Consider the following 26,942-nt stretch of genomic DNA (forward strand, 5'->3'; position numbering starts at 1 on the left):
GAGTTACAGTTTTGACTTCAATCGGCTTGAAAATCTATGGCTGGACTTGAAAATGTCTGTCTAGCAAGATTCAACAGCCAACTTGACAGAGATTGAAGAATTCCTTAAGGAATAATGTGCAAATATTGTAAAATCCAGGTGTGCAAGCTCTTAGAGACTTCCCCAGAAAGACTCTGAGTGGAATCGCTGATTCTAACGTATTGATTGACACAGGTGTGTGTCAAATACATTGAAAATACTAGTTGTGTTCATAGACGTCCTGCTGCAATTTGGATATGAGGAAAATTCCTGAGGCAGGTTGTTTCTTTCCTCTCCTTCTCAGAGCTGAAGGCAACATTGCCACGATTTCAGAGGTCACCAGCCCAGAAACGTGCCAACCCCGGGGACCTCCCTACCTGTAGTGAGGACCAGCCTGAGGGGAAGGATGGTGAGGAAGAAATATTGACAATTACATTTTATACTGAGTGTTTTTACACATGGGGGGGATAAGTTACTAAGTGAAAATGGTTTGAGAGATTTTAAGATGTGTATGGCTGTAAAATGGATGCTCTTTTTGAGGCATTGTGCCAAATGTACAAATGTTTGGTTTGGGACCTATAAGCCTTGGACTAATGGGCATATGCTCACTTCCTCCCCTTCTTTCTGCTTTGTTCTATAATAATAACTCACCCATCAGGCCATCAGCACCACATACACTGTCGTGCAATTACCATCCTATTATATCTCAAATACTTGTTTGCATTCTGACACAGGGATATTCATCACAATTTCCTGGCAAATCACCTTCAATTACAGACATGAAGGAGGACTGAATATCAGGTCCTTAATGTGACAGATTTATTAAAGCGATGCTTCATCATTATGCCCACAACTCTCAGTAAATATCTACCTTACAGAATGCTATAGAGTGCAGCTATTAACATCTAGAATAACCTTGTTTTGGTTTAAACAGAAATTACTTATTGAATGATAAATCTAATCAAGAAACTTTTGTTTTTCTTTTCACTGTTCAATTTTGTTAGGTTTATCTTTCTGCCAGTAAAAAAGTCAGGTTGTGTCTTGTTCTCTGTTGTCCTTGAGATTGAAAATCTAATCTCTGCTGTGTCTTATTAATAATCCAAACAGCAGAGGAGGAGAGGACTGGCGAGGGGATGGACAGCTGGCCAATAACAGAGGACAAGCCAGGGCCAAGCCCAGTGGGGACCAGTCAGGGAGAGAGCACAGTAGAGAAGAGGGGAGAGACTGTCTCACAGCAGCACACAGCACAGGCAGAAACATCAGACCAAAGAACTGAACCCCCCTTACCAGAGACACACATGGATTGACCTGCGCATAGTCTATTTTCTATCATGTCTACCTTTGCCTTGCACGCCAGATTATGGAGAAAAAAAACAAATTATAAACAAAATGTTTTAAAGAGTAAATCCATACATATACTTGTTAATTATTAAAAAGTTGATTTTTAAGTGTCATTAAGTGCACTTTCCTCACTGCTTTAATTTGATGCACAAAGCTACAAAACCTTTATCAAATATTCAGCAGTGTTTTGCCTAAAGTGCATGGAAAACATGAAACGGCCAAGGAAACATTCTCAGTGATGATCATATAAAGCGCCAGGCTGTCTCATGGAGTGCAGCCTGGATAGTGGCCCCCTCATGATGAGTCATCTGTGTGTAGTTTCTCCTTGGTAACGCCACATTACTCCCTCCGTCCGCCACTGAGCCATGCTACTGCTGGGAGTTGGCTAGTGGAGGCAGTAAAGGCACAGGAGTGCCATCTGTGTGTATGGAGAGGCAGAAAGATGGAGCAGGAGATAAATAATCAGTATTTACTCTGGTGTTATGCAGTATTGTCAAAATGAGTTGAAATCAGTCAGGTGTAAATCAATTCACTACTCAAACGATTAATGTAAACATTTATTACATGAAAATATTAACAATTGGCACTTAATTTACTGTAATAAAATCAACCTTGTAAAAACAAAATCAATCCATGGATTCAAATCACATGGTAAATAAAGAGCATTAACTTAATGGAAATTGAGACAAACCAACCAGCTATAACAAACAGTGTGCAGTCATGCTACAATGAGGAAAGTTAAAGAACTTTAGAAAAAATAAACTCTGTGGAATTGAGGTGTCCAAGGCTTAGATAAGCAGAGCATGGCTTTCAACATGTCACTGCCAGGACGTAGACCAGCTCTGGCCTGCTGTTAACTTCAATCACCACAAATGTCTACATTACAATAATGATTCATAACCCAGTAGTGTTATTGCCAAGCCAACCTCAATATCCTAATTTATTCCTATAACCTGTCTGTTCTCAATCCACCCCTTGTATTATTTACTGCACTTATAATGACCACTACACTGAGGTCACTAATCTGCTGATAGTTTTGGACAATCTGCATGCAGCGGTGCTGAATAATAAAAAACATTTTAGTTTAACTGTAATTAATGCTTCATTTCACTAGTCTTTGCATGTAATAAGAGATCTCTGCAAAGTTGTGATTTTTTTTTTCTTGCTAAATTTGACTTTACCCTTGTCCTTACACACACGACTCCAGATTTATACTCTCGATACACTGTCAAAATCCTTAAAGTAGGATTTCGGGACATGGGGGGCTTTCAGTTTAAACTAAATCGGTTCTCTTTGGTAAAAGTTTAAGAAACTCCACAAGGGATTTTAAGGAAATTAGATTCACATTCATGGTTTAGAGTGAGGTTGCCTCTTCCTTTAGCATAATCAATGCCAAAGTAACAATATATTACACTATTCCTATATACTGTTCACCATTAACACCAAGGCCAATATAAAATTAACAAAAACTGAGCAATGCTGCAAAGGTTCTTGAAAGAGACATACAATTCTATAAGTGTGTTGATGCCAGATAACCAAGTGCAGTCTGCTACTATTAAGATTTCACTCAGAAAGAAGTGTTGCATACACACTGGACGTAACCCGCTGATCAACCATCTGAAAATACCCCTAACAACGTAGAAAAATATTTAAGAGAATAAAATACATGGATCAACTCTATTCCTTATGGCAGTGGTATATTGAAGTCCAGAGCCTGATGGTGTTCTGTTCTACTTGACCATTAATTGCAGCCTCCTGATGTCCCAGGTCTGAATCAGTCCTTGATTAGAAGGGAACAATGAAAAAAACGCTGAGGAACTTGCTTCGAGGTCGAGAGTTGAGTTTTTAGGGCCCCATGGTTCTCAGCAATATACAGAATGCCTCTATGCTTACAGAATAAACTGGAATGGGCTTAAATATTATGTACAAACTTTATTTTACACACCCCAAGTAGGAATGTTAAAGTATAGACAATCTCTAATGCTATAAAACACATGTGGAAATAACAAAGCTTAAAGTTGTAGCTATGTCTGACTTAAAATATTTAAAATGTCAATACCAATGTCATATCATCAAGCACTGTGCCTCATTGTAACGATATTACACCTCAGTCAAGACATTGTATTAAGCTGAATGACTTGGGGAGGAGCAGAGAATGTTCTCCTTTAGTGTTTCTCTAAAGGCATGCAGGCTCAGACATGTATAGGCTAGTCTTTTACAGGCTGTTGAACAGTAAAACTTAAGAGTTTACTCAACCAAATTGTAGAGTGCAATTTTTCTGGAATGTTTCATTCCCAGCCATGTGTATGATACACATAACTCACAAAATGAGAAGGCTAGTTCAGAGTATAGTGCCACAGCCACACACACAACAATCTGAATGAAGAAGACAGAGCCTCTGGTTAGCCCTAAAATATACCACTTTGGAAAATAATCATGTATCAAACAAAGAGTCATCCGGTAATGGTTATAGAAAATAAGGCCTCTGAAGGAACAGCTGTCTCTTGCATATGCCGTCCTGCTGATTGCATGTTCTCACTCCCTTCTTGAATTCCTGTGTCCTTGTGCTAGAGTGTAGCTAGGACTCTGAGGAAGGATATAATGAGAACACAGAAGGACTGGCCCACTCCAAACACCAAGGCCTCCAAGGAGATCATCCTCTTCCCTGCTGCTTTGTAAACCCCAGCTATGGCAGCACCTACAAGCACAAATATTTTTGTTTTGTTTAGAGTAATGTATAAAATAATTTGAACATCATGGCTTTGAGCACTGAGTTGATGAGTAGTGATGTTTGTACTATAATGGATCATGTTCATAGCTTATCAGAAGATGAGGTGAGTAACTCACTGGTAAGGACTCCACCACACACAAGGCCCACGATGCCCATCAGTAGGATGGCGATGGGCATGAAGCGGGCCATCTTGTGTTGTCGCAGGGTGGCGAGGGCCAGGAGAGCAGCGGGGAGGTGGAACACCAGTGAAGAGACAGCAGCCCACAAGAAGACTCCATACCACATCTCTGAGCGAAAGAGCAGAGGGAGTTAAGCAACTGAAGGAAGTAAGTAAGTGTAGGCAGGTTAAGGGCGTTGGTTTGAATCCAAGCCCGGCTAGGAGGGAAAAAAATCTGTCGATGTGACCTTGAGCAAGGCACTTAACCCTAACTACTGCTGTAAGTCGCTCTGGATATGAGCATCTGCTAAATTACTAAAATTTTAAAAATGCAAGTGCATCATGATATAATAGAGCTATTCCATGTAAATGGACCCATGAGCACCAACAGGTGAAGTTCATAGGAGCATGTCAAAGGAAAGCCAAGAGTCAGTTTTTTTATTAAGGTATGTATATACACATTTCTCCAACCAATTTCTATCCTAAAGTTAGGAATAAGCAAATGCTTTGATTTCTGGTCAAACAAATGGAAAAGAAGTCTTAAACATCAACCAGAAAAATTCTTAAAAGATATTAGAAATGCATCGAAACACAATGTTGAAGTAAAGACCCCTGCCTAATATCAGCATTCATATTTCGTTTTGGAGAAATTAATTGCCTTTAAGTTCAAAAAAATATTGCCTACTGTACTGTAATTCTGTTACCAAAAACCCCACATACATGCTGCGAAAACATTTTTGCCCCCTTTCTGATTCTCTCACTTTTTTATGAATATTATCAGATCTTCAACCAAAACCTAATATTGGATAAAAGGAACCTGAGTTTACAAATAACAAAACATGTATAACCATTTTCATGTAGACTTGGATTGTGTGTTTTGGATCATTGTTGTGCTTTATGACCCAGCTGTGCTTCAGCTCACAGACAGAGGGCCTGACATTCTCCTGTACAATTCTCTGATACAGATCACAATTCATGGTTCCTTCTATTAAGGCAAGTAGTCCAGGTCCCGAGGCTGCAACGCATCCCCAAACCATCACACCACCATGCTTGACCGTTGGTATTGGTTTTGTTATTTGTAAACTCAGGTTTCCTTTATCTAATATAAGGTTTTGGTTGAAGATCTGATGATTCAGTATAAAAAAAAATACACCAAAGTAGACAAAATTATAAAGGGGGCAAATACTTTCACAGAACTGTATCTAAGATATTTTCAATTTCTCTCCCTCATGAGGACGGAGGATAGTAAAAGTAAATCTACCAATTAGTTATCGTGTTTCTACTGATGACAATTTTGTTAATTAATTATTAAGTGGGCCTAATTAAAATGCATCCTTCTGTTACCAAATCAGTAACAGAATGAGGGGAAAAATAACAGAATTACTGCAATAGAATTGTCTACAATGGGAAATCATAGTAGTCACAAACCACAGTTGGGTCACCTGTTACGGTCTTCCCTTCCACTAGTATACCACTTTTTACTGTTGTGTTAAAAACAAGAGTGTGAAAACAGTCTGGGCAACCCCTTCCCCTCTCTCTCTCCAGTTAATTTCACCACTCTTTCCATTTACTGTAACTAGCATCCTCACCCACTGACCACCAACCAATACAAGACGTCCCTGGACATTGAAAAGTAATTTAAATTTGGTTAGTCCGCCCTGGCCTGGATTTCAACGTTGATTTTCTTGGTGAGGTTCGGAATGGCCTTGACTTCAGAGTAAGTCTGAACCAATCATAGATGCCTAGTTTCAGAAGTTTGGACAGCACAGTTCAGTACAGTAAAGTGGAGTAGAGTTCAGTACTACAGTGGAGTAGAGTTCAGTACAGTAGAGCAAACTAGAGTACAGTATAATACTCTACAGTACTGAACTATACTCAACTAAACTATACTGTGCTCTGATTCAGAGGGGATGGGTTAAATGCGTTAGACACATTTCAATTGAATACATTCAGTTGTCCAACTGACTAGGTATCCCCCTTTCCCCTGTACTGAACTCTACTATGATGTCCAAACTTGTGAAACTCAGAAGTCTATGATTGATACAGATTTGGTCCAGTCCGGAACAAATGTGGTCTTGTTCAGGGGCAGAGCTCATTAAAATAACCAGTTTGTAGAATAATACCCAAATATGCATGATATTGCATATTTCTACCTTTGTGTACCTATTCAGGATACATCAATGTGAAGAGAATGACATTCATATCCATAATTATGCATTTCTTTAGTACTGATCAGGTATCCATGATGTCATTCTGTTGTTGTTTTTCAACTCAAGGTGTCATAGCTGACACCCCATTAATTCTTTCTGCAGAATTTTGAATCTTAATTCAGATTATACTTACGTTTTTGGAAAACATGGTCACATAAACAGAGATTTTATCATCATTCTGTTACTACATTTTGCATCTGCACTGTTCTTCAAGTAGCCTAAAAGTGTTATTTTATTTCCTGTGTTAACTGTTAAACGTAATCTCGCTAGTCCTTGTGCATTGAGTTGTATCGTTTTTGTTTGGCGTGCATTTTAAAGTGAACCTTCGGAGTCTCAGCGTCATTCTATTACCAAGGAATTGCCCAGAGGTTACACCAGGGCTTCCCAAACTCGGTGCACGTTTTCTGTTTTTGCCCTAGCACTACACAGCTGATTCAAATAATAAACTATTCACCAAGCTTTGATCTTTTGAATCAGTTGCTATCAGACTGTATAATAACTCTAGCTCTTAAAACGGTTCTCCCAAAAATTGTATCAAACAAATTTAATAAAAAAAAATAAAAAAAAACATTTTAATATTTAAAATGTCCATCATGAAACATTTCCTGTAATGTTTTCAATTGTTCAATATTCTATTTATCACATGCGCCGAATACAACAGGTGTAGTAGACCTTACAGTGAAATGCTTACTTAGAAGCCCTTAACCAACAATGCGGTTTTAAGAAAGTAAGAGCTGAGATTGATGTCACGTATTATGTATTTTAAATTAGTGTTTTGCAATTATTAATAATGTAAATTATGCATTAAGTTTTATCTGTAAGCAAGAATAAATCAACTCAAACTCAGTGTTAGGGCAAAAACTAAACACATTCACAGAGTTTGGGAAATGCTGGGTTACACAGACATTACACACATTCCTGTTGTCTCTGACACGTGTTCTGAATTCAATACTACCTACCCAGTACCCATGTTTCACATCCATAATGTAAAACTAACCCCTACATAACGCAGCGAAATAATATAAACTGCTAAAGATTACACATTATATACACATCTCCCACACACAGTAGTCTGGAGAATAATTTTCTCACAAACACATGGAACTTTCTCTAAAAAAGACCACTGCATTGGTGACTAATATATGGATTAACGTTATGGGCAATTTAAAGCTGTCCGCTTGTACGATAACTAATATTGTTGTTATTGCCAGCTAACACAAGATTAGCTACTCAGTGTACGTTTACATAAACTAACGTTAGCTATGTTAACTTAGTTTGCTTACTAGTTAGCTACGTTAAATCGGTTAACGAAACATTCACTTTAGGTTTACAGCGAAAACTGTTCGGCTGGATACAACAGAGCGAGGCGAGATTGAATCTCACCTGAGAAGTCGCTAAGCGATGTGTCGTTGCCTCGATTGGTGCCATTTTTCCTTGGGACCAAATTCAAGCTAAGAATTTGCTGAACAAACCCAATCTCGTTATATCCGTTATGCATGTCTTATGCACATGAGACCACGAATATCCGAATAACACCATGAGAACATTAAAGTTGGATCTAGCAAGTCCACAAGGGTTGGGTTGGTTGATCTTCCTGAATATATCTGTTAGCTCATGTAGCTTGATGTCAACACGACTTGGTTTGACGTCACGCCGTTAACATACTCAAAGGGCTACAAAAACGATTTCACAATCGTAATACGCTAGCTAGCATGTTGAACATAATTTACAAAGAGTATTGACATGTACACATATAACAATGCAATCGATAAAGAAACCGGTATTTAATTTCCAACAACAAATATGCTATAAATCCGTCGTTCTTCACGATTTGTTGATCCTGTGGACTTGCCGTAGTAGAACAGGAAGTCAACAGCTACCAGATAATTACCCATTGAGCTCCTCCCTGTAGCTAGTCACCAAAGCCACACGTTTCCATAGTGTAGAAACTTGTTTAGTATTTGTTCGTTCATTTAGTTGTAGGTATAATAAGCTATACAGCTAGAAACAGTTGATATATTTCTCAATTATTTTGTAACCGCGTGATACTAGCTACAGCCAGGGTTTGTCAGACAACCGGTGCTTTGCCTTTGTAACTTGCTGACGTTACTTGAGACAGCTATCTAGCCAACTATCCATACATTCCCTGCTGTGTTTACTATTGGTAGAACGTGTAGGCTCTTTCTGGAGGGGAAATGATGAATTACTCAGATTATGATTCCGATGGCTATTCTTCAAATGCAGATCAAGACTATGTCCTATCTGGTAAGGTTACTTCCACAATCAGATAGACATGCAATGCTAGAGTTGACAATATATTTTATTACACGTGACAGAACATCATAACCATTCTATACAGTAGTTATGCAATGTAGGTGTCATATTCTTCATGTATGCTTGATGAAAGCTACTGTATTTGTCATTCCATTCAAGTCTTCTAATCATGGTTGTTGTGTGATTGAATGACAGATGACAACCTTAGTGAAGATGACATGAATGAATGTGTGAAAGAGGATGGTCTGGAAGGGGATGACCAGCATGGCCAACAGTCTGATAATGTCACCAAGAAGAAAAAGAAGAAAGGCCAACACATTGGCATGAGGTGAGTGATTCAACACTTTTGTGCTTGGCTTTTGTGATTGCTTTGTTTTGCTCAGTTTTTCTTGTAAAGTCCATGTTGTTAGTCTACTGGAATTGGTGAATGACAATGTACTACTATATTTGTACATTATTTTCCAACTGTACTTGTCAATCCTCATAGGAAAAGAAAGAAAGGAGGACTGAAGTTAGAGGAGTCACTGCATGATGGCAGTGTGGAGGATCAGAAAGTAGAGCAGGGGGAGGAGAGAGAGTTTTCTACTCCCAGGCCCAAGAAGGAGGAGGATGAACAGAAAAAGAAGAAGAAGGCAGATGATTTGTGGGCCAGTTTTCTGAGTGATGTTGGTCACAAATCCAAGCCACCTACCCCAGTGCCGCAGGCTACTACTAAACAGCAGGTATTGCACCAAATATAACAACTCCTGGCCTGTAGAGATACACCAGGCATATGATCGTTGGAACCTGGGTTCTTGTTACAGTTTGGTGGTTGTGCATGTTTTTTGCATTGGAATCAAGTGTTCAGTTTTTGGAACGCTACTCTGATGTTTAACACCTGTTTTGTTTTATTATCTCCACCAGGCTGCACCCACAGACAGTCCGAAGAAGCCCATTTCGGCTCCATCAGAACCTCAACTACCAGAGCCTAAAGAGCCCTCTAAGGTCACCATCACTAAGGTGTTTGACTTTGCTGGCGAAGAGGTCCGGTAAGTTTAGACCACTGTTGGACAATCAACAAATTGATTTATAAAGCCCTTCTTACATCAGCTGATGTCACAAAGTGCTGTACAGAAACCCAGCCTAAAACCCTAAACGGCAAGCAATGCAGGTGTAGAAGCACGGTGGCTAGGAAAAACTCCCTAGAATGGCCAAAACCTAGGAAGAAACCTAGAGAGGAACCAGGCTATGTGGGGTGGCCAGTCCTCTTCTGGCTGTGCCGGGTGGAGATTATAACAGAACATGTACAAGATGTTCAAATGTTCATAGATGACCAGCAGGGTCAAATAATAATAACAGTGGTTGTAGAGGGTGCAACAGGTCAGCACTTCAGGAGTAAATGTCAGTTGGCTTTTCATAGCCGATCATTAAGAGTATCTCTACCGCACCTGCTGTCTCACACAGGACACCAGATAAGACAGGAGAAATACTCCAGATATAACAGACTGACCCTAGCCCTCCAAGACCTAAAATATTGCAGCATAAATACTGGAGGCTGAGACAGGAGGGGTCTATGCATATACTGGTAGATGACCACCTGATGGCAGTGCAACCTAACAGTTGAAACCTTCACATTGTTCCTGAGAAAGTGTCTGAATTCCACAGCATACTGTTGCATTTTGATTTATGAGTTACAACACCAAATGTCAGTTTACAGGCCAAATAATGTGCTGGGAAAGTGTTTTTACTTAGTCGGGGTCTCACTAGTAGTATTATCTATATAATATGAAGCACATTAAAGGACTTTGTTTATTTTCTCTGAAAGCCCTAATTATTGCAACATATGATTACCATTGCACACAGGCAGCTATAACCCAGACCCTAATGGATGCAATCCCCTTAAGGAATGTATTCCCAGAGGGATGTACTGGTTGACCTTAGTATTGGACTGTTCTCCTACACAGTGGTGTATTGGTACATCTTATCCCTGTCATTATGTTCTATTTGAGAAGAGAGTTAGGTCTATTATATCTGATGGAGTGCAGTGTCTGTTGAGGGATTCAGATGCTGTATCATCCACTACACTCAGGGTCGGCATTAGCCTTTTGGGGGCACTAAGCGAGATTTGGTTGGGGGTCCCCCCACCTAGAGGCAAAACATTTGTGGCCCCTCTCTTGACGCAGAGTAACTTTCCTTTAATTCTACACATTTTGCAATGGGTGGAGAGAGAATTTAGCTATTTTTTTTATAACACATTTAATTCAATTCTATAATTTTGTCATTGGGCAGAGAGATATAATGTGCAGTTTTGCAGTACATTTCCTGCAATTCTAAAATACAGGGTGGAAACTTGTGTTTTTGCACCTCCACTTTTTTACCAGCAAATTATAATAATCCATTGGGTAAACTGGTCTGTATCTAAACAATATTACCATTTCATAAATGGTAAAATAGCTTGTGATGTGATTGCATTTTGGAAGCCCGCTCCCACTGTTCCCCAAAGATGAATGGTTTTGACCATGCTCTCTCTACTGCTTTGATTACTGTAGCTAGAAATCACAAGTGCCTGTTTTTTTAATGAAAAGGTACCCGCAAAAGAAAATGTCACAAACTTGTTTATCTATTTTGTGATGTTACATTTGTTTTGGTGTTTTGTTTCGTGTCTGATGCACTGATGGTGTTACATATAATTTGCGACATGCATCATGAGCAATGTCATTGCCATTTCACTTTTCTAGCTATGAGAACAATGGCATGAGCATGGACTTATTTGGCATTGCTGTAGCGCATCAAAATAGCCTGCAAGCAGCCTACCAAATTTTGCACCCTGTCATTACAATGTAGAAAAATGTATCTGTAGGCCAAATCGTTCATTGGTCAGGCTATCCATATTACCGGTGCTTCATCTTATTATTTTTATTTCTATGGTGGACTCGCGGCCACAATTTATGGAACATGGCAAAACTTGAGATAACAATAGATGGCAAATTCAAAGATACTGATTTCCCCTATCCATCTGTGGCAGAGTTCCCTAAATGCTTATGACAAATCCAGCTCAAGAACCTGCTATTGCATAGCCAGCTGGCTAATATTTTGAATACGGTGTAGCAACAACAGATAACATTAGCTAGCTAGATAACTACACTGACAGCTGTCAGTGCCCTACTTGTGGTGATTTCCATTTGGAGTGGAGAAATAACAACAACGTTCCCACCCCCTGCACCTGGTGTGTTTTACTATTCTTACTCACAATAGTAAGAACCCCAACATAATATATATATATTTTTTTTTTGGACCAGGGGCCCTAAGTGACCACAGGGTTGTGTAGATGGGGTGCTAGAAGCGAGTGCAGGGTTTAAGGAGGAAAGGGAGAAGAAACAGAAGAGTGAGAGGCAGAGGCATAGCCTTGAATAAAAAATTACCACTTGGCAGGAGATGGAGGGAAAGTATTGTAAGATATTACAGAATGTTGATTCGTGTTTGTGTGGGAGGGGATTCTTGTACTACCAGCGAGGGACTCAACCAAAAGCATTGGCTTGTAAACAGTGACCAGCCTAAGGGGTTTATGAAACATCAGCCGTGCCGTTTTTGGGAAAAACTGATGTTTTTATGTGTGTGTGAGAGAGAATTATAGAGAGGGTGGGAATTTGTTTAAATGCCAGCCAACCCATGGCTTCTTGTCTGTGTGTCCTTTTCTTGAGAAATGTACAGACTTACGTAACTTGATGATATTTACTTATGTTCGTTAGACTGCCACTAATACAGTCCTGGGTTTAAGTATCTGTCTGTCTTTTTCCATCTCCAGGGTAACCAAAGAGGTTGATGCTGACTCCAAGGAGGCCAAGAGCTTTCTGAAGGCCAAGGAGGAGACACCATATGTACAGACTGTACCCAGAAGATTTGAGCCCCCCTCCCTTGCCCCTGGACCGAGGTACATCCCCACCTAGTCACTACATCACCCAGACACCCACCTCTGTCTCTTAATATTTGACTTGTAGAGCAGTTAAATATCACTGTATTTCCTTAATTAGCACTTTCATTTGTATAGGAACAGAGGTATTTCCACTGCTTAAAGCTGGAACCCTTAATGGTGAAACAACCACGTCTGGTTGCGATATTACAACAATGAAGAAGTTACTGCAAATAACAAACATTGTTTTCCCCCTCGGACTTCATTGCGCGCGATAGAAGAGCACAATATGTATTGCCATTTATTCTCTCTCAGCTCGGCAACAAAAATAATAGTAACGGTGGTGGGGTGGCCAGTGGCGCTGTTTCTCCCTACTGCAGATTCCATCGTTAAGTTACAGTAATGCTAACTGTATAACGTGGTGTCAATTGTGTTTCCACAGCCATGTTTGAATAGTCTGTGAAAGGCGTGTGTATGTGTCTAGGACATGAGGGTATAATCCTTGCCGGTTTCACTCCATTGATTTCTGACAGCTCTTCCAGAAAGCCTTTGATCCTGTCATTCCGCTCTCTCTGCTACCGAGACACCAGGGAAGGGGATTATTGCTCACCTTTCACACTACTCTGATACAACTGGTTGTGTGTGAGTGAGAGGGAGAGTGTTAGAGTGCATTTTAGTAGTGATGGTGGGGGGATCGATATAGTTACATATCTCAATATTATTTTGGACGATAGTATATCAATACTTTGACTCCAAGGTGGAGAACAAGCTATAGGTACCTTTTTTTTAATGGTTTAGTTAGAAAGCCCTAGTCGGCTGTACCTGCGCCAAAACTGGTATTGTTCATCTTATAGCTTGGACTGCATCTTCTTTTTAAATAGTGAGCCAACATATTTTCAGCACTTTCCGTTCCATGACTGGTGAAAACTCATTTCCTCATGCTCTCTTGTCTCTCTGCAGCAGACACATATATAGTGAGCAATATGTTTGAACATCAAATCGCCATATAACCACAGTATCGAATCGCAAAACATATGATATCGTGAAAATTGCAATACATATCGTATCCTGATATTATCGTGAGGATCCCTGGCAATTCTCAACACTGCGTTTTAGTGTATGTGAAGTTGTGGATTCATGTTCCGTTCAAGCTTGCATGTTTGACTACAGTATTTCGGAGTAGTTGAACTTTGCACTGGATGTCAGGGGAAGGAGCTGTGAGTTTGAAGTGGATGTGTGTTGTAGCAGCAGGCGGTGCATCATGCATTGGTGCATCGTGTACTTTTGGCTGCTTGGATAGTGTCTGTGCGTGTGTTGTGTGTATGTTCTGTTTGTACATATTATTTTGTGTGTAATGTGTGTGTATCATTGTCTATCTATGACAGCTCCAGCTGCTCTACTCTCCCGCTCCCCTGCATGTCAATACTTCCCTCTGTTGCCATGGTGTTTAATTTGCCGAGCGCATCTTTCCTCTGAGGCGGTGGCTTGTGTCCAGACAGGAAGTGATATTTTCCTTACAGGATGTACAGTGTGTCCAGAACCATTTCCTGTTGTAGAGGATGGGCTTACCTACAGTACGACAACAGGAAGTAGCCGTCAGTCAGTCAGTAGCCCTCATTCCTGTAGACCAGACCCATTAAGTTAATTACCTCGCCTTAAAACCACATCACAACCTGCTGCATGGACAGGGCAAATGTTGTTTAATTTTGTTCTTATCAGCTTCTAAGGCTCTTTGGACGTTGAGATAACGTTGCAGTTACGTAAGGGTGGCAAACGCTGTGCTGTTACGGAGGTCCCATGGTGCTCTCTTTTTCCCATGTTACACCCACTAGTTTCCCGCCTTAAACAAGAGGCAGAAAAGTGTTGACTGCATTTTTCCACCCTTTGTCACTCCATTATTTTCTCCATCTTCGGCTCTCCTGTCCTGTCTACACCCCATCTCACCACCTCTATCTCTCTGTCTCTGTCTCCTGAGTCCTGTGTGATTGGAGTTAAGCCCCTCTCTCTCTCTCTCTCGTATGATTTGAGGTGAGCATGGTAGTGGAAGGCCTGAGTCAGCAGGACAGGCCCCAGACATGTGATCTCCATTGAGTTCAGCCTCTCTTAAATGAACACGTGCCTCCCTGCCATACTGTTCAGCTCTGTCTGTCTGAGCTCCTACAGCGCTGTAATGTGGCCCTGGCCTTCTGACTGCCATTACTGCGCACAAAAAACTGCTCTCTTGTCTGCTTTTTCATTCACTTTCTGTCTCCCTCCTTTCTCCCTTCTCTCAACCTCATCTCAATCTATTTTTCTCTCTTTCTATCCCCACACCTTCCCTCCCTCCCTGTCTTTCTCTATCTACATTTTATATAATTCTTCCTTTATAGATCTGTTCCAGGGAGGCACTATCAAGATAACTGTATTGAGACATGAAATAAACACAATAAAAGGAAAGATGGCTAAAAACAGAGCTCTGTGGTGCCTGTCGTTGCATAAGGCATCATAGTGGTGTACTCAGCTTTGGCGGTATCCAAATTGTAATACCTTCATGCCGACCTTGTGCCTTACCAGGATATTTGGTAATGTCAGCACTGAACACAAGGGGTGCTATTTTCAAACCCACCTTAGCCTCTGTAATCCATGGTTAGCAATGCTAACAAATACATGTAAAATCCCAGAGAAAGAGCTAACTAAATACTAACGAGCGTATTGCAAACATTGTATACAGTCTCTTACCTAAACTATTTGCAGGACAACTCATAAAGTTTTACAAGTAACGAAAAAAATGCAACTCACATTTTGCTGCACACACACAACAAATATTGGGCAGCAAGGCTCTTGATCCAGGAGGCATTGGAGGCTCCTCAGAGGAGGAGGGGGAGGGCCATCCTCAGTGAATTTCATATATTTTTTTACATAGTGAAACATTAAGAAAGTTAGCCTTTCTAGATAAAACTATACTAAATATATTCACGTCACCAAATAATTGATTAAAATTACAGAAGCCTCAACAGCACAGTCTGGGGTTGCACCATTGTGTACATTTACATTACATTTAAGTCATTTAGCAGACGCTCTTATCCAGAGCGACTTACAAATTGTAGCCACCGGACAGCTAGTTTCTGTCCTCCTCTGGGTACATTGACTTCAATACAAAACCTTGGAGGCTCATGGTTCTCACCCCTTTCATAGACTTACACAGTAATCATTACAACTTCGGGAGGACGTCCTTCAACCTATCAGTGCTCTTGCAGCATGAACTGACATGTTGTCCATCCATTCAATGGATCAGAGAATTAATCTAGTACTGAACGCATAATCTACAGCTAGCTAGCACCGCAGTGCATAAAATGTTGTGAGTAGTTGACTCAGTGAGAGAGCGCGCTATATATATATTTTTTTCCCCACTTGCTTAGCTAGCGAATGCAGCTAGCTAGTTTAGCCCACTCAAACACCCGGCTCAAACAGACAGAAGCTATGTTAGCTAGCTGGCTATGGCTATTCAACACTGGAACTCTTCCAAGTCAAGGTAAACTTTTGGTTTTATTCATTTATTGCCACCGGGGCCAGCTGGTGTAACTGCTAAACTACTTTCTGTATTCTCTACTGCATTATTGTAGCGGGTTTACTAACGCGTTAGTTCTCGTAGCTATTTTGACTATGACGTTAGTCAATATGGTGACAACGTTGTAGGCTGTGTGTATCGGTTATGGTATGAAGGTTTGGCTTGTTCTTTTTGCCTGGTCACAGACAGCTGTTGTGTTGTGCCCTGAAGTCCACAAATGAAGGGAAAAGTTGAGAGGAGGAGAGCTCATAGATGCGAGAACGAGTTGTACAACAAGCAAAGTGATCATGCTATTTGTTTGTCGCTGCTATGAAAGTGAACTGTTTTTGCAGGTGATCAGGGGTGTTCCACTGATTCGGTTGAAAAAAAAAAATCTTATACGGAAGCAAATGGAATGAAACAGGGATAAACATACCTGAATTTGTCCAATAGAAACTCTTGTTTGCAACTGTTGGACAAATGATTACACCCTAGATCAGCTAGATGCAGGCAAGACTGTGCAAGGCGGTATTTAATGTGTCACTGTCTGTCACCTTGATTACTAAAAATGGTCTCTCGACCTGTTGTAGCAACCTTATGAAGGGTATAGGGACAATTTTAGTATCAGGTAGTAGCCTAATCCTATCAATGTTACATTGAGCTGGTTGAATGGAATATGGAGACAGTCATCCGATATACTGTAATAGAAATAAGGTCATGCTCATCTTAAAAGACCCCGACTGCCACTACCTGCTGTTAGACTACCTCAGCTTGATTTTGGAAGATAGCTAACTAGACAATAAATTAGAAAACCAAATGCACAACTTCAGAGAGTTTAGAACATTTTAGACAGTTCACTTAATAGTTATAAGATGTCTAACTGGCAAACATATAGTTGTGAATTTCATACTGTAACTAGATCCCCTGGTGCTTGCTGCTCACAAGGCGGTCTCTCGTCGTTGTGTGCTTGTAAACGAACACCACATGACTGGGGACTACTGGTAAGCTTCATAATGAAAAACTATGTGGCAGGTGTAATGAAGAACGCCATTGCACAAGTTGACTGCTGGTATTTACTTAAGAAGTTAACCAACAAATATTTTGATTTATAAAATAAAAATCAAAAAAATTGTTTAAACGGTATTGAAAAACCATCTTGTGGCTATTTCCAAATAACCCGGTATACGGTATACCGCCCAAGCCTAGCACTCAACAAAAACACCAGCCAACATTTCATCAATCCTCCATCCCCCATCTAATTGAGAGCAGTTGTGTTCATAGATTTGATTGACCTGCTGTCATTCTGTGTGTGTGTGTGTGGGTGGGTGGGTGGGTGGGTGGCTTGGCTATAATCTGCCAGAACAGTGGTCCACAGCGGCATTGTGAAATACTGGCGGTTCAGGCTAAGTGCTATCGATTAGCATACCGCTGAGATTTAGAGCCGCTTGTTGGGAACTCTAGTGATTGGTTGATTGATTGCTCTCTGTCTCTATGGTGCTACCTCACTACTCAACACCGGGTGACATTGATTCTGAACGTAGGCGGGCACACACTCACGTACACATGCACGTACATCATCGCCACTGTGACACAACATTAAGACTGTCTTCTCTACACTTCCTAATGTTACTGTAGTCTTGTGTACACACACACACACATTTGGTTGTTGATAAATATATTTATTCCTGTTTTTCTCATTTCACCTTTCAAGTTATTACATATTTAATGATTTAGAATTTCAGACAAGGTCACAGCCATTTTTTACATTGTTCAGAGGATGTGCTTCTTAATCCTGATCCTGGGGACCCAAATGGGTGCACATTCCCAGCCGCACCCGCACGCACCCAACCCCAAATGGGTGCACGCACGCACCCAACCCCAAATGGGTGCGCACGCACCCCAAATGGGTGCACATTCCCAGCCGCAACCCCAAATGGGTGCACATTCCCAGCCGCACCCGCACGCACAACCCCAAATGGGTGCACATTCCCAGCCGCAACCCCAAATGGGTGCACATTCCCAGCCGCACCCGCACGCACCCAACCCCAAATGGGTGCACATTCCCAGCCGCACCCGCACGCACCCAACCCCAAATGGGTGCACATTCCCAGCCGCACCCAAATGGGTGCACGCACCCAACCCCAAATGGGTGCACATTCCCAGCCGCACCCAAATGGGTGCACGCACCCAACCCCAAATGGGTGCACATTCCCAACCGCACCCGCACGCACCCAACCCCAAATGGGTGCACATTCCCCCGCACGCACCCAACCCCAAATGGGTGCACATTCCCAGCACCCCGCACCCAACCCCAAATGGGTGCACATTCCCAGCGTCACGCACCAACCGCACGCAACCCCAAATGGGTGCACATTCCCAGCCGCACCCCATGCACCCAACCCCAAATGGGTGCACATTCCCAGCCGCACCCGCACGCACCCAACCCCAAATGGGTGCACATTCCCAGCCGCACCCGCACCGCACGCACCCAACCCCGCACCCAACCCCAAATGGGTGCACATTCCCAGCCGCACCCGCACGCACCCAACCCCAAATGGGTGCACATTCCCAGCCGCACCCGCACGCACCCAACCCCAAATGGGTGCACAGCCGCACCGCACGCACCCAACCCCCAGCACCCAACCCCCGCAACCCCAAATGGGTGCACATTCCCAGCCGCACCCGCACGCACCCAACCCCAAATGGGTGCACATTCCCAGCCGCACCCGCACGCACCCAACCCCAAATGGGTGCACATTCCCAGCCGCACCCGCACGCACCCAACCCCAAATGGGTGCACATTCCCAGCCGCACCCGCACCCAACCCCAAATGGGTGCACATTCCACCGCACCCGCATGCACCCAACCCCAAATGGGTGCACATTCCCAGCCGCACCCGCCGCACCCAACCCCAAATGGGTGCACATTCCCAGCCGCACCCGCACGCACCCAACCCCAAATGGGTGCACATTCCCAGCCGCACAGCACGCACACAACCCCAAATGGGTGCACATTCCCAGCCGCACCCGCACGCACCCAACCCCAAATGGGTGCACATTCCCAGCCGCACCCGCCGCACACAACCCCAAATGGGTGCACATTCCCAGCCGCACCCGCACGCACCCCAAATGGGTGCACATTCCCAGCCGCCAACCCCAAATGGGTGCACATTCCCAGCCGCACCCGCACGCACCCAACCCCAAATGGGTGCACATTCCCAGCCGCACCCGCACGCACCCAACCCCAAATGGGTGCACATTCCCAGCCGCACCCGCACGCACCCAACCCCAAATGGGTGCACATTCCCAGCCGCACCCGCACGCACCCAACCCCAAATGGGTGCACATTCCCAGCCGCACCCGCACGCACACAACCCCAAATGGGTGCACATTCCCACCCGCCGCAACCCCAAATGGGTGCACATTGCACACAACCCCAAATGGGTGCACATTCCCAGCCGCCACAACCCCAACCCCAAATGGGTGCACACCCCAAATGGGTGCACATTCCCAACCGCACCCGCATGCACCCAACCCCAGCCGCACCCGCATGCACCCAACCCCAAATGGGTGCACATTCCCAGCCGCACCCGCATGCACCCAACCCCAAATGGGTGCACATTCCCAGCCGCACCCGCATGCACCCAACCCCAAATGGGTGCACATTCCCAGCCGCACCCGCATGCACACAACCCCAAATGGGTGCACATTCCCAGCCGCACCCGCATGCACCCAACCCCAATGAGGGGCTAAATGGGTCCCCAGGGCCAAGAAGCACAGCTTAAAGGTACATGGACGGGTATGGTAGCAGATCTCAGCAGTTTCAAATCAGTTCAACAGAATGGAGGCACGTTAGATATTTGCATAAAAAAATCATAATTACAAAATCAGCGACAGTCAGTCAAGTAAATTACCTGGAAAGTCTTGCCTCTGAAGGAGGGAGGAAATAGATCATTTTCCCTTTTTAAAATGTAACATTTTTTTTTCTAGTTTTAAAAAGTGAATCAAGTCCTGCAGCCATTGACTATGCAATGGTGGGTGACCGTTTTTCCACTCCAGGACTTTACATTTCCTGGCAAAGATAGTAGCAAAAGCAATTACATCCTGCACACCATTAAACCAGTAGGTGGTAGACCAAAAAGGGCCAACAGAGGGCACAATTCTACATTGACTCCAAAAACTACAGACATTGTTGCAAAAACACTTGTCCAAAACACAACGATCTTGGGACAGGATCAAACATATGAAGAACAGTGCAGATGCAAAGTTTATCAACACAATGATGGCACAGCAGCACAAACCATCATTCTGTTACCAAACTTTGCATCTGTTCTTCAAGTAAATGTGTTTTTGTACAAATTTCTATGGAAATTGTTACAAGTAGTCCTTGTGCATAGTTGTAAGGTTTGTTTAACTTTGCAGTCATTGGTTTTTGTTTGACCCCCGGTCTCAGCATTATTCTGTCACCATGGAATTGTCCTTCTTAATTAATGTAATTGTTAACTTCCCACTCTTTGTTCCTGACTGTAACTGGCTCTCTATAAAATAAGCCTGTGTTATGGTGTGTGAGTATTTCAATGTAAACAGGGCAGTTGCATTGGTTGATATTTTTCTGTATTTTTGTGTGTATGACATATGTTCGGTGTGAGTGTGTGTGAATATATTTGTGTGTGCGCACGCTCATGCTTCATGAGAGAGTAAGTATGTCTGCAAAGGCTAATGATTTCCATATGTTCTCAGCTTAGAGGGCTGCTTTTCTAATTCTAGAGGGACATCTCAGGGGCCTATAAATAAACATTTTCTTTTGTTTTTACAAAGATGGAGAGGAAAGCTATCATACATTATGTCTGGCCTGACTCTACACCCAAGTTATACATTAGAGGGATGTCTGTCTGTATTTTTGTGCACTCACTTCTCAATTTAGTGTGTGACTGAGTGCGTTTGTGTGTGTGTACACGTTTTTGCATGTGTGTGTGTATGTAAGTGTGTGTGACTTCGAGCCTGACTGGAACATTTTGCTCCCAGATCAGAACATTTTGCTCCCAGATCAGAACATTCTCATGAATTCTACAAAGTTCTGCAGTGTTATTTTAAAGGGTCTCTGCTCAACTCTGATCTTAACTTAATAAATCGGGGAAAGGAAGGCCTACATCTAGAACAGTAGAGAGGGTGATGAGAGACTACCAGTGAGGTATGCTGCAGCAACAACAGTAGTAGTTTTCTCATCATTGGACTCTATGGCTGTGGACCATCCTCTGGAGCTCTGTAGCACACTCATGTTTCCCATCTCACTGAGAGCTCTGAGAGCAGGTTGCCCTCCAGAGGTGAGGGGTCACGGGATAAGTGGGGTCAGAGCCAGCAGCAGTGTGACTGAGGGAATTAATGAAGGGTAATAGAGTAGAGATGATGAATCTGCGGCGCTGTCAGTGAAGAGAGGTGTGGCAGACGACGAGTGCTCCCCAGATTTAGGAACATAAACTATTTTCCTTCATCATAGATGTGTGTGTCCTCTATTGCTGAGCGATTAGTGCTTTTTGAGGTCGGTTTTGATTCGTTTTTAAATCACGGATTTCGGTTTCGATATTTATTTTACATTAAATGCGCTATACGTTATGTGGGTTGAATACTCTAAAAACTCTATAAAACAATTCGTACAAGTCCCATGATGGTAGTGACTGTCCATTACTGATTACCACTTATTAACCATCATTTATTGACATTACTTTAATACAATATTTGAGATGTTGTGTATTTTATTTGATGAATGTATTATTTCATTCCAGGTCATCATCTCATCTCTATAGAACTGCTGCTTATATCTGTCTGACAAAATCACTATTTGGTAGTTCTTCAAAGGCATACTTTAATGACTGCTGAATACCAACTATCAATCACTTAGATCATGTATTTTCAGGTAGAGAATTCGCGAAGTTAAAGCTGCTCTTTATATCACCTCATGCTCATGCATTCTTTTGTCTCTTCCGTAGCAGGTGTAAAAGAAAACAGACCGGACAAGTAGATGCGAAATGGATTATGGTCATTGTAGTTAATTACCATGTTTTATGCTTTCAATTACACTATATATACAAAAGTAGGTGGACACCCATTCAAATAAGTGGATTTGGCTATCGGGAAGCAACATCAACGCAAGTACTGTTTGCGTTCTCTGGAGTGATGAATCACGCATCACCATTTGGCATTCTGAAGGATGAATTTGGGTTTGGTGGATGCCAGGAGAATGCTACCTGCCCCAATGCATAGTGCCAACTGTAATGTTTGGTGGAGGAGGAATAATAATCTGGGGCTGTTTATCATGGTTTGGGCTTGGCCCCTTAGTTCCAGTGAAGGGAAATCTTAACGCTACAGTATACAATGACATTCTAGACAATTCTGTGCTTCCAACTTTATGGCAACAGTTTGGGAAAGGCCCTTTCCTGTTTCAGTATGACAATGCCCCCTGTGCACAAAGTGAGGGCAATACAGAAATGGTTTGTTGAGATCGGTGTGGAAGAACTTGACTGGCCTGCACAGAGCCCTGACCTCAACCCCATCGAACACCTTTTGGATGAATTGGAATGTAGACTGGGAGCCAGGCCTAATTGCCCAACATCAGTGCCGACCTCACAAATGCTCTTGTGGCTAAACGGGAAATCCCAGCAACAATGTTCCAACATCTAATTGAAAACCTTTCCAGAAGAGTGGAGGCTGAATTAGCAACAAAGGGAGGACTAACTCCATATTATGAGTTTGGTATGAGATATTTGACCAGCAGGTGTCCACATACTTTTGGTCATGTAGTGTATGTAGAATATTGGCCTGTTGGAAACAACAACTCCCTATTAAATTCCACAGTTCATGCTGGATCTGATTTATCTCTAGAAAAACTGTGCAATGTGCTCATTGACCTCACAGAAAAAAACAGAAGGTAATGGGATTCAAATAATTGAACCTGATGTCGGGCAATTAAGTTGTTTTAAAAAACAAAAAATAACCAACATTTTGATGAATCGCTCAGCACTAGTGTCAACGCCCAGAAGTGAAGGACCAGTCATGGTGTTATGTTTCAGCAGGGCTATCAGATGTGCCTCACCACCATAGGTTATTATGTCTGAGTGTTACATGTTGCTATGTTTGTAATGAGAGGGTGCTAAAAGATACTACCTTAAGTGGAGGAGCCTCATTCAGCTGCAGAGCAAAGAGCATCCTCACATACCAGTGAGACCTCTCTATAGAAATCTGCTGTACATGCACCATCTAGAATGTACAAGCTTTGTGTCGTATCTTATGTTGAGATTTCTATGTTTAGGTAGAGTTCTGTGGTGTCATGATAACTGTTGAGGAGATTGACGTAGTCACCCGTAGAGAAGCATCTGTGTGTTTGTTGTGTGTACACACTGCCCGGTCAGGTGACCAGTGAGATGAAATGTCCATTGTATAGCTTTTAAGCTCACCTTACATGGTTACACCACCTTATAACAACCCTTTCTTTAATCCTCATCTTCTTTCAGAATTGTGATTTATCATTGAAAATCTCCCTGGCCTGAATCTGTGTTTGAAATTCACTGCTGAAATGCGGGACCTTACAGATAACTGTATGTGTGGGGTACAGAGATGAATGAGGCAGTCATTAAAAAATCATGTTAAACATTATTGTTGCACATCGGATGAGTCCATGCAACTTATGTGACTTGATAAGCACATTTTTACTCCTGAACAGATTTAGGCTTGCCATAACAAAGGGGTTGAATATTTATTGACTCAAAACATTTCCGTTTTTCATTTTTTATTTGTAAAAACATTATACCACTTTGCTATTATGGTGTATTATGTGTAGAAGTAGGCCAGTGACAAAAACATATCTAAATGTGATACATTTTAAATTCAGGCTGTAACACAACAAAATGTGAAACAAGTCAACGGGTGTGAATACTTTCTGAAGGCACTAAACATTTAATTGCAGCTAAGCACTTAAAACTGGGTTGTGTTTGTGGGGGGTGTATCCATCCACTTGTGTTAGTATGTTTCTGTGAATGTCCTCTCCTTGGCTTTGTTGTAAGGAAACCACTTGCACTACCTGTAACCTCTAGCACATCTTCAGGTTGCAGGTCTATGTGTAGCTGGCTGAGCCTGAGTGAGGTTAAGCTAGGTCTGTGGTGGTGACAGGCTGAGGTCTGCTAGGGTGGTGACAGGCTGAGCCTGAGGTTAAGAGGTCTGTGGTGGTGACAGGCTGAGCCTGAGTGAGGTTAAGCTAGGTCTGTGGTGGTGACAGGCTGAGCCTGAGTGAGGTTAAGCTAGGTCTGTGGTGGTGACAGGCTGAGCCTGAGTGAGGTTAAGCTAGGTCTGTGGTGGTGACAGGCTGAGCCTGAGCTAGGTCTGTGGTGGTGACAGGCTGAGCCTGAGTGAGGCTAAGCTAGGTCTGTGGTGGTGACAGGCTGAGCCTGAGTGAGGCTAAGCTAGGTCTGTGGTGGTGACAGGATGTAACTGCGACACTGGAATGTGAACACATTGTGTCAGTGATGTGTGGGGAGCTGTGACAGGAGAGAGATGACAGTCTCTGTGTACACATTAGCAACCAGTGATCACACTGTGACTGCCACACACACACACACACACACACACACACACACACACACACACACACACACACACACACACACACACACACACACACACACACACACACACACACACACACACACACAGAGCTCTCCAGCAGCCATTATAAGGTGTGGGTAGGTGCAACCCCACTGGGTGGAGCAGAAGGCAGTGTTGTTAAAAGTATGTCTCAGGTTGTGTTTCACAGGACCTGATGCATCACGCCTGCCTATAGTGTGTGTGTGTGTGCGAAGTTCTTTCTTTCAGATGGTGCTTACATTTGTGTTGAGGATGCATCATTTTTGTGAACTTGCATGGGATTTGTTCGTTTTTTATTGGTTAGAGGCAGACAGTGTTTTATGGATAAGAAGCAAGACAAGCACTCACCATGTAGATGTCTCTGTAGGTTACTCTCACCATGTAGATGTGTCAGTAGGTTACTCTCACCACGTAGATGTCTCAGTAGGTTACTCTCACCATGTAGATGTCTCAGTAGGTTACTCTCACCACGTAGATGTCTCAGTAGGTTACACTCACCATGTAGATGTCTCAGTAGGTTACTCTCACCACGTAGATGTCTCAGTAGGTTACTCTCACCACGTAGATGTCTCAGTAGGTTACACTCACCACGTAGATGTCTCAGTAGGTTACACTCACCATGTAGATGTCTCAGTAGGTTACTCTCACCACGTAGATGTCTCAGTAGGTTTACCATGTAGATGTCTCAATAGGTTACCACCATGTAGATGTCTCAGTAGGTTACACTCACCATGTAGATGTCTCAGTAGGTTACTCTCATGTCTCAGTAGGTTACTCTGTAGATGTCTCAGTAGGTTACTCTCACCATGTAGATGTCTCAGTAGGTTACACTCACCATGTAGACCATGTAGATGTCTCAGTAGGTTTCTCTCACCATGTAGATGTCTCAGTAGGTTACAGAATGACATAGGTTGCACGTAGATGTCTCAGTAGGACATGTAGATGTCTCAGTGGATAGATGTCTCAGTTACTCTCACCATGAGATGTCTCAGTGTTACACTCACCATGTAGACCATGTAGATGTCTCAATCCTGTAGATATCTCCAAATGTTTGATTTCGTGTCAGTGGATATGTCCAGACAATGTACACCCACTAATGCACTGTTATCCCAAATGTTTACACACACACACACACACACACACACACACACACACACACACACACACACACACACACACACACACACACACACACACACACACCACCTACCTGAGACACCCAAACCCTGAGCCACATTTCCCCAGACCTCCCTCTTTCCTTTTGAGTTGGTTTGACAGTTTCCCTGGCAACCACAGCAGCAGAGGAACATGTGTGCTGGGGGTATCCTCTGGGAGAAAAACTTTAAACTGTTAGAGGTGCCCTGAGACCCCCCCACCCCCTCTGATTTGGGCCTAGTCTGTGTTAGAGGGCCCGATGAAAGAGGAGAGGCCCCTGATGAAACAGCACACTGGGGCCCACTGCTCTGACGTTCCCTTCTCTTAGCCTGACCTCTGGTGCTCTATGTGTGTCTGCTTTTATGTCATTTCTCCAGACTAAATTGGCCTGAGATGTATTTCTGAATCACATAGTTGTCAGTCCTCTGGAGAGTTCTGGGCTAGTCTGCACTTTATCCCTGATTTGTTTAAACCATCTGGATTTTTACAGAAAGTCAGATTGAGAGAAACTGAGATGGGAAATATTGAGTGGGACTCATGGGGAGGAGTACTGTATGAATAGCCTGTGTGAGAGCGAGCTAGGGCTGGTGAGTGTGTGTAAGTGTGGAGCGAGGCCCCCATTGAGAGGCCCAGCAGGGGAGAGGAGATATTAACCAAAGTGCTGTTTCGTTATTCACTTACGACACATCACAGCCAGACAGAGCAGCGCAGAGTAATGAGCTACTGCTGCAGGTACAGTGTGGCTAGACCTGTTAGGGGACAGAAGGGGCTGTGTATGTCACAGAGTGCCAGAAGGGACCTGTGGCGGTGTCCCAGGGGTGTGCCTGGCCAGGTAGGTCAAGGTTTGTGTGTGTAACCAGGTGGCAGTAGCCAGAGGGTGGTTGGCCAGCTGACCTGGGAACAGGTGGCAGCAGTATAAAAGAGCTCCTCCACAGCAGGTGTTCCCTATTGTTCACCCTAACCTAGAGCTGTCACTCACTCACTTACTCACCCAGGGCAGGGCGTGAG

General features: G+C 43.0%; 3 protein-coding genes across 5 annotated transcripts in view; 2 read left to right on the forward strand and 1 right to left on the reverse strand.

Annotated features, from left to right (window-relative positions):
• The window catches only part of LOC135509391 (capping protein, Arp2/3 and myosin-I linker protein 3-like), a 33,593-nt gene extending 32,121 nt beyond the window's left edge, over positions 1–1,472 (forward strand). Inside the window, exons 38-39 of one of the 2 annotated variants that reach the window (XM_064930018.1) lie at positions 323–427; positions 1,126–1,472. In XM_064930018.1, coding sequence (XP_064786090.1) covers positions 323–427; positions 1,126–1,325 — 305 coding nt within the window. In that variant the 3' untranslated portion in view covers positions 1,326–1,472. The remainder of the gene's footprint in view (positions 1–322; positions 428–1,125) is intronic. The other variant, XM_064930019.1, reaches the window with a different exon arrangement.
• Positions 1,473–1,898: 426 nt separating this feature from the next.
• On the reverse strand, positions 1,899–8,314 carry LOC135509393 (transmembrane protein 170A-like). Its single transcript, XM_064930022.1, has 3 exons — positions 7,841–8,314; positions 4,207–4,377; positions 1,899–4,057 (listed from the first exon to the last, which is right to left on the reverse strand). The coding sequence occupies exons 1-3, from the start codon at positions 7,953–7,955 to the stop codon at positions 3,927–3,929; spliced, it is 417 nt and encodes a 138-aa protein (XP_064786094.1). The 5' UTR covers positions 7,956–8,314; the 3' UTR covers positions 1,899–3,926.
• A 22-nt stretch (positions 8,315–8,336) lies between these two features.
• Positions 8,337–26,942, forward strand: part of LOC135509392 (craniofacial development protein 1-like) — a 54,685-nt gene continuing 36,079 nt past the window's right edge. For both annotated transcript variants that reach the window (XM_064930021.1, XM_064930020.1), the window contains exons 1-5: positions 8,337–8,722; positions 8,927–9,059; positions 9,219–9,453; positions 9,635–9,759; positions 12,516–12,641. In XM_064930021.1, coding sequence (XP_064786093.1) covers positions 8,653–8,722; positions 8,927–9,059; positions 9,219–9,453; positions 9,635–9,759; positions 12,516–12,641 — 689 coding nt within the window. In that variant the 5' untranslated portion in view covers positions 8,337–8,652. The remainder of the gene's footprint in view (positions 8,723–8,926; positions 9,060–9,218; positions 9,454–9,634; positions 9,760–12,515; positions 12,642–26,942) is intronic.

Source organism: Oncorhynchus masou, chromosome 22 (genome assembly GCF_036934945.1).
Source record: "Oncorhynchus masou masou isolate Uvic2021 chromosome 22, UVic_Omas_1.1, whole genome shotgun sequence".
NCBI classification, from domain to species: Eukaryota; Metazoa; Chordata; class Actinopteri; order Salmoniformes; family Salmonidae; genus Oncorhynchus; species Oncorhynchus masou.